Below are 8230 nucleotides of genomic sequence, written 5' to 3' on the forward strand. Positions count from 1 at the left end.
ACTTATCTGTAAACACAGTGCTGCATCTTCTCACATTTTCTTAAACCATAACAGGTAGACAGAAATCTTACTGACAAGAAGTTTTACTTTGAAAGCAGAAACACATTTGACAGTTACAACATAAAGAGAGAATTTTGTTCTCCTTTGTTTTGGCAGCTTAATGAAGCTGTTTGGCTCCACCATATTCAGTACTGTGGTTCCTTCAGACACTGTTGCGCTGCTGGTTTCGCCCATATTCCCCATCAAATCTCATGAATCAACCTCCTGCACAATCTTACAGAATCTCTCGCCTTGGAGATTCATTATCGCCCTGATTTGTTTTGCTCTCTCAGTAGGTTTACTGTTAATGGACTTCCCCACGCAGCCATTTCCCCTCCGACAGAACAGGGAACTTGTATAACGTCAGCTTTGTCCCCACCAGCTCGAGGAAGTCCATCAGTGTCAGCTCTCCTCTTCCCCAAAATCAATATGCATCATAGCAAAGACACAAATACACAAGTGAAGTTAATGCATCTTTATTTCATGCCTCTACATTTCATAAGAAAGGACAAACTCAGTAGATTTTCATTCCCTTTTCATAATAAAGCATCAACCCTCTAGTGTTTCCATCTCTCATATAATTCCATATAGTTTTATCTTTCAAAATATAATGAATTATCTACTCTTATGTACAAAGTTTCTCTACCCTGTTCCATGTTCTGACATTTATTCCTCACAACAAAATGATAAGTGAATTGAATACATTACCACTATTTAGATTAGATACATGTACAATTTGGTTTGTAATCTGGATACACTGCAAGCACTGGGAATATCTGAGATATTTTCTCAGCAACTTTTTACAGTTTAAATATCAAGACCACAGACTACTCAAAAACAAAAACAAGGTTGCAATGTTGCTATTCAAAATATTAATATTTTCCCCGAATTTTACATTTTTTTAAAATTAATTTTACAGAACTTGGCTTTTAATAGTAAATATAACTCACAACGCAGTCGTCGAATGGAAGCGATGAGGATCGAATGAGCAGCTATTTTCATCTTCATACCTTCAAACCAGCAGCTTTGGGTGTGAGACTATATAATACTGAAGTTTTAGAAAAAAAACTGAAGAATCTTGCAGAAAGCTGTATGTCCACAATGTTGATACGGCGACTCGAGTGTTGTTTGAGCGCAGCTGGACGTGTGGCGTGTTGCAGGGATGTTCAGGTGGAGATGGTGAGGAGCAGTCAAGGACCAGGGCTTGGCATGAAAGCGATGGCATGAACACAGCAATCTGAGGATCCTCTGTGCTCCATCAGTGCGCTTCTTAGTTAATGCCAATGTATGTGAGGGGTTAAGGTAGGACAGGAACTCCTGCAAAGTAGAGGAAGGGAGAAAAAGGTCAAAAATGTTGAAATAATCCTTAAATTATGCATAACATCTTACAATAAACTTTTGGCAACATGCATGGCTCTTATGTTTGTGTCTAAAGGAGTGAAATCTTTAGGAGGAGCTGATTTTAATCACAAATCATTTCAGGCATTCAGCAGTCCCAAAGGGTCGAAACCAGGGGTGTCAAACATGCAGCTACTTTTTGTCTTGCTTGTGTTTTTAGTCAGTTTTTGTTTCTCGCTTGTGTCATTTATGTAATTTTTTGTCTCGTTTTTGTCATTTGTCCCTCTGTAACTTTTTTGTCTCATTCTCTGTCTCTTTTTTGTTTTGTTTCGTGTCGTTTGTCTATGTTTTTGTCATTTTGTTTCTCATTTTTGTCATTTTGCGTCTCATTTTTGTAATATTTTGTCTTTTGTCTTTTTTTTGTCTTTTTGATCATAAAATAAAATACTACCTCATTCAGTTCCAGATACCTGTTACTAAATGTTTTGTTCCTTTCTTCTGTGATCCACTGTGATCTGTAAGTTGTAATGTGTGAATGATAAGCTGAGGAATAATGTTGTTGAAATTGAATTTATTTTTCTTAAGAAATTTCAGGTTGTTCATAATGTTTTATAAAAAGATAATTCTTTAAATGTGAACTTTTTTACACTAAAACAAAGGAAAAATAAGGAGTTGTGGTTATTTATCGGTTATTATGCTGTGATTTTACTGCTCCGGCCCACTTGTGATTAAATTGGACTGAATATGGCCCCTGAACTAGAATGAATTTGACACCCCTGGTCTAAACTGTGCTGTCTGAGTTTGTGTTCGCTCATGTTATAGCCAGATGTTGTTGCTTGGCAACACCGGATGGCCAGATATGATTTTCTATGTGAGGGTTAAATTGAATTGTCAGGGGTCTGCCTCATCTGGACCCCATTACTCTGTATCAACACGGTTCTCCGGGAGGGAAGTGGTGGCGCTCACCTCGTTTCACTCCAGAGCTGCTTAGAAAAGACCGCAATCTTTAAGGTTCTCTTTGATGATGATGTCTGTCACAGCGTTGAACACAATCTCGACGTTCTTTGTGTCCGTGGCACAGGTCAGGTGGGAGTAGATTTCTTTCACACCCTTCTTCATGTTCAGGTCCAAGAACTGCGTCTTGATGTAGTTGCTGGCGTCATCGTATGTGTTGGGGCCTACGAGAGATGGAGAGCGAGAAGATTGGAGCGAATTCAGAAGAGAATTTTAATTTAAATATGTTATGCTACTCTGTTATTGAAGCTTGTTGTTGTAGTGTAGTTAAGGGAACCCTAATGCTGTCCTTGTGTGCAGTTTTACTCTCAAGATGTTTGATCCACAATGTTGGCCTTTTGCTTGGTTCTATGTGCGGCAGGTGTAACTCTGAGGCATTTCAACACCTTTTCTTACCATCATAATCTGGGAAGCAGATACTCAGATGGACTTTCTTGATCTTCTCTTCAAAGAGATCCTTCTTGTTGAGGAAAAGCACGATGGAGGTCAGTGCAAAGAATCTGTGGTTGCAGATACTGTTGAATAGATGGAGGGACTCGTGCATGCGGTTCTGAAAACAAACGCTGAGAGTTACTCGCTGCCAAGTTTTTATTTTTAATGCTTCATGATGACATAGTTTGGGTCCCAACTCACCACTTCGTCATCCTCTACCAGCACCATGTCGTATGCACTGAGGGCTCCACAGAAGATGATGCAGGTCACACCTTCGAAACAATGGATCCACTTCTTTCTCTCTGACCTCTGGCCGCCCACGTCGAACATCCTGTTCACCACAGAGAGTCACAAACAATGTCAGTAAGAGTTCAGATTGAAGAGTGCTGTGAGGTTCAGTCAGCTCCTCTGTCACTCACCTGAAGTGCAACTCTTTGCAGGAGAACTGTTCTTCAATGATACCAGTTGTTTTGACTCGAGATCGCAGCACATCCTGCTCAGTGGGGAGGTAGTCTGGCTTGCAGATTCTGTCCATTTCTCCGAGGTAGCTGTTGAACACACAGCACAGCAGTCAGCCTTCACATCTCAAACCCTCTTAAGTTTTACATTCAAACCCGCTCCTAGTCTATCAGCTGCAGGAGAAGACATGGACTCACTATCCAGCCGAGTCGTTGAGCTGGTACTCAGCAGCTCTCTCGAAGCCGGCCTGCACACCAGAGTCCTTCCACAGCTTCTTGATGACGTCAGCCAGCTCAGTGGGCATCGTGCCTTCTTCAATGGAGTCTGACAAGTTCTGCAGCTTCTGTGCATCCTCCTGTGGTTTCACCAACACAAGAACAAAGATCCATCAGCGCCGGCGCAGCACTATTTATAGTATGGTTTCTTGCCAGTGACAGTGAACTGAGTAAGTTAATCGTGTCTGGTGTTCGTCTTTTGAGTGCAACGTGAGACCTGTGCAGAGGGTGCGCCAAAATCAATGCCAAGCATCTCCATGCCTCTGATGATAGCCAGAGCAGACTGCAGGATGTTGCCGTAGATGATCGCTCTAAACTCCATTTGCTCCTCTTTCGTGTAACCTCCTTGATGCAGAATCCTGAGGAGTAGAAGAGTCGAAGGGAAAAGTTACTACGTTAGTCTTGCTGAGCTGGTGGATAATTGAAAGAAAACACAATTTATAGAATGTAGTTGAGACATTTCTGGAGATATGATGACTTGTGTGTATATAGTTCATATGTGGATATTACTACAGTGTGGCTATCCAGTTGACTCAGTGCCCACAGTGCCACCCTGTGGAGTGTTTCTGACTCCACTCTGCTCTCCCTGCCAGAGTTTAACCAACTGCACAAAACAAGTGCTGACACATCGGTAAGCGGATGTTTGCCCTGTTGACCTTTTGTAAAGAGCTTCGCTGCAAGTGAAACAGACAGAGATGGAGGGGCTTTGGCCCAAAGGCTGCAGGCCTGACCAACGAGATTAAAAAAAACTTAACTCTGTACTGTGACTGATCCTACAGGGATGACATACAAACTGTTAGTTTGTCACTTATTTTAATACTTACTTCATTTGTTTTACAATGGTGCTCTTCCCTGACTCACCAGCACCTGGAAGAGAAGGCAAAGGTTAGCGCTAAAACCAAAGCTTCTGGGATTTTCTCTGTGTCGAACACAGTTTAAATCATAAAAAGCCAAAGAATGTGCTTTGAAGATGCTTTAAAGGAGCAGTCCCACCAAAAAGAAAGTATATTTTTCTTTTGACCCAGATTTCTGTCTGTCTGTTTGAATAGTTTGAATCTGCTTTCATTACAAAGGGAAAAAAGTCAGTTACAGTTGGTTTTGCAAGTGAAAGGTCCAAAGATTAATGTCATAATGTGTTCAGATGTATGAGCTGAGTGTTATTTTAATGTCAGGCCAAATTGAACTATGTGCAAGCAAAGTAGAAGATCAAACTGCTAAAATATGATTACACTAAATATAAATACTACATTTACACTCAATAAAACTGCAGCTGAAAGTAGTTTAGGAGCTGGAAAACAATATAAGCTGTCAGATTTTAACGTCTAAATCTGTTTCTGCTAATCAAACACAGTTTTGGCTGCTCTGTGATTTACAGCGATCATTAATATCTGGTTTTCAGTTTCATGTGGAACCTTGTGATGCTTTAATAGACACAAAAGTTGCCAAAGGCTCCAGTGGCAGGAACATATGCTCCTTAGAATATGACAACGAAGCTCTTAGATATTTTGTTGTTGTTGCTGAGCGATAAAAATATCTTTAACATTTTTTGGTACATTTTCCACATCAAAACAAAAACACAGAGGCGTCAGCTTGTTATCGGAACAAAGTACTACTATGTGAATGAACACAGACAGGGGCATCTTCGTGCATGCAAACATAATACGAGTTGCGCATATTTGTACAGTTTAAGCGACAGAATTGGATGCAGTGGCTGAAGAAAAGCTTGTGAGGAGATCAGGCTCTCTGCAGTGCTGTGAGCTAACTCTGGCCAGAAGGAGTTTATCGCATCACAGAGTCACCAAAGCTGGCTGTCCTGCTTCCACTGCAGCCACATTAAGCTCCGTCCACCGACTTACTGCTTCAAGCCTTCACTCAGGCTCATCCTGCCCTCTCAGGGAGGGAACATTGGCTTTTCGCTGTCACTAGTAAGACAATAACGAGCTTGTTTTTTTCTAATTAATGACAAAATGGTAAAGGTGCAGCACTGGGCCAGTATCAGGAATGGAAAAATGTAATGCGTACCGTCTTCGTTCAACTGTGAGTCTTTGTTTCACCTCATGCTCATTTGCAAATATAACCTTAGGCCTTGCAGTGGCATGAACTATTCGCCCTGCATGAGATAGTGCAGACAGATAAACGAATAAAATGCAAATGTATGAAAATACTGAGTTCTGTAAATGGAAATGGTGCAAATTTTCCATGCCAGAGCATCATTTTGTTGTTTATAACATGCAAACCGAAAGGAAATATTCCTCAAACCGTATCAGTTAATGTCTGGGGGAACATTCAAGGCTGATATTTTTGTGGTTCTTTGGAGCTGATTTCGTTTGTATACAGATTTAAATTTCATTATTACAGTTTTGAAGTTCCCTCTGAGTTACTACATTTAGGCTTCTGCGCTGTATTTTGTTGAACGGGTCTTTGCAAATTTTGCTTTCATGTAGTCTAAATATTCCAAGAGTGTCAAGGTATAAGCAACACCTGAACCATCACCGGAGTTCAGTTCACTTCCTCCTGCAGAGTTCTGGGCCTCTGCAGGCCTCTGATTCTTTTCACAGTGTCCCTCAGAGTCCACCAGATGGCCCTCTTCTTACTTTTCTCAGATTCTGTTCTCACTTACAGAAGCTGCTTCTCTAATGAAAGTGAAAATTAAGTCTCTGGATTGTATTTCAGACACAGATCACGCAGAAAACATTCAGTAATGACATTTATGAGGTGTGCCTATGAACACTTTTAGGTTTAGTTGTGAATAATAAAAGCATTTATTAAAAAAACAGATTTAGATAACCCTTTCTACAGCACTGATGTCATATACTAAAACTTTTGCATAAAATCAGCATCAATCAAGCAATTTATTTGAATTTAAAAAAAATTATTTTCTGTGTTTAGAACAGTGCATCTTAGGTTTTCCCCTGAATCACACCGTACGATACCATGAAAGAAGTTTTAGTGTTGTGACGGACCAAACACATTATATAAATTATGTGCAAGTGAAAGGTCAACAAAGACCTCAGCAAGTGGATCTGTGCTAAACCAGTTTAGCTAATCGGATTGACGTATCACCGCTGGGCTGTGATTCGTTTAGACCACAGGCTGTGATCTTTTAAGCACCAACGTCCTTCCATTAGAATTGAAGTCACTTCTTAATTTTGACGGTACAGTTGAGAAATTATGTTATGAGCTGTTTCAAATTCAATATAAGAAGGAAATGAATGTCTTAAAATTGTTTAACAGTGGTTTCATGCTTGCAGCTTTTTAGCAACATCTGTAAATTCTTCAGAAAAACTCACTCTAATGGTAAAAACACAACTTCTAAGTGAACAAGCTCAGATCTGTGCAGCATTTATTTATCCCCGCATAAGGAGTAAATATGACAATGTATCGCAAAAGTTTAGTTTTCACTCTACTTTCTAGTTATATAAATTATTCTTCTTTTAATGCTCTATATTGTAAATGTGTCCTCTAAGTGTTTGCTAATTATTTGTCTTTTATTGAGCTTCATCTCAGATATGTGGATTAAATGCTCAACCTGCTAACTTCTTCTCCCTCTGATCTCTCTTTGCTGCTTAACTTTCAGTCATGAATCAGTTTCAGCAGTCTTTATATCTTACTAGTAAACAAAAATATAAGGTTTTTATCCCCAAATAAATCATGTGCACAGCCTGTAAATCCACTGAGCATACTGTGTCCTACATCTAAGAGTGCAATAAACAGATTTGCAGAGCAGTTGAACACCACTTCAAATGGCTCCCAGCCGAGATTGAGTTAAATCCGCAGAAAATAAGTCAATAAACTCAGTGAGACACTTGTTTACCTGATGAGTACAAGTCTATTAGTTTCTATATTTTAGTAATTAATAGGAACAATAAATAACTTTTATCCTGAACCACTTGTTCATTTTTCAGGCATCATTAAAACTGATTTAGACTCTAGTTAAAATAAGCAGTTTTTCATTTTTCTGAGCATTTTTTACTATCGGTGACTTTTGACTGTCAGCTCATTACAAGATCAGTGCAGATCTGAACCTCCACAGAAAAGTTTTGTTCTGTCAGAAATAACAAAGTTTAAAGTTAGTTTGTGCTCAACATTTTGAACGCAAAACCTGCCTGTCTCATCTTTCTGCAGCACCTGCAGTCTGAGACCCAAACTTAGTGAAACTAGAAGAATTCACTTACCAAGCAATAATAGCTTGACCGTCTTAGACTCCTTATCAGCATCTTCTTGGAGTTGTTTTTCCAATTCCTTGGACTTTTTGTCCTCGGCGCTTGCTCCTGCACCCATGCTTTCTTCCTCCAAAGCCTCAAGATCCTCAAGGATAGAAATTTTGACGGTTCTCTGTGAGCAGCAGCAGCAGAGAATCTGGGTACTGCACTAATCGTGCTGAAAGGCGATTTCTGACCGGAAGGGGATTGGGAGGGAGGTACTTGAGCCTTCCTGGCCTTGTTTGATTAGATGGGGACCTCACAAGGATCAAATCAATTCAGCAGCTCTGGCCAGCAAAGATCCACCCTTTAATTCCTTGTGCTTAAGTCCTGACTTAGGAGGTTGCCTCTTCCTGATTGGCCAGTCAATCCAATTAGCCTAATGAGAGCAATAGTGAATGATGTAAAGAAATAGAGAAAATAAACAGTGGCATAGACATTGACAGTAATTAATGTCCACTGACTTTCTAC

The 8230-nt window shown here is 40.0% G+C and overlaps 1 protein-coding gene across 1 annotated transcript; it reads right to left on the reverse strand.

Moving 5' to 3' along the window:
* Window positions 1-499: 499 nt before the first annotated feature.
* Window positions 500-8016, reverse strand: gnat2 (guanine nucleotide binding protein (G protein), alpha transducing activity polypeptide 2). The gene is made up of 9 exons (XM_023289731.3): window positions 7733-8016; window positions 4382-4424; window positions 3775-3916; window positions 3480-3637; window positions 3243-3371; window positions 3025-3154; window positions 2788-2941; window positions 2344-2555; window positions 500-1356 (listed from the first exon to the last, which is right to left on the reverse strand). The coding sequence occupies exons 1-8, from the start codon at window positions 7836-7838 to the stop codon at window positions 2365-2367; spliced, it is 1053 nt and encodes a 350-aa protein (XP_023145499.1). The 5' UTR covers window positions 7839-8016; the 3' UTR covers window positions 500-1356; window positions 2344-2364.
* Window positions 8017-8230: the final 214 nt, after the last annotated feature.

The sequence above is a fragment of the Amphiprion ocellaris genome, chromosome 8 (genome assembly GCF_022539595.1).
Source record: "Amphiprion ocellaris isolate individual 3 ecotype Okinawa chromosome 8, ASM2253959v1, whole genome shotgun sequence".
In the NCBI taxonomy this organism is placed as follows: domain Eukaryota; kingdom Metazoa; phylum Chordata; class Actinopteri; family Pomacentridae; genus Amphiprion; species Amphiprion ocellaris.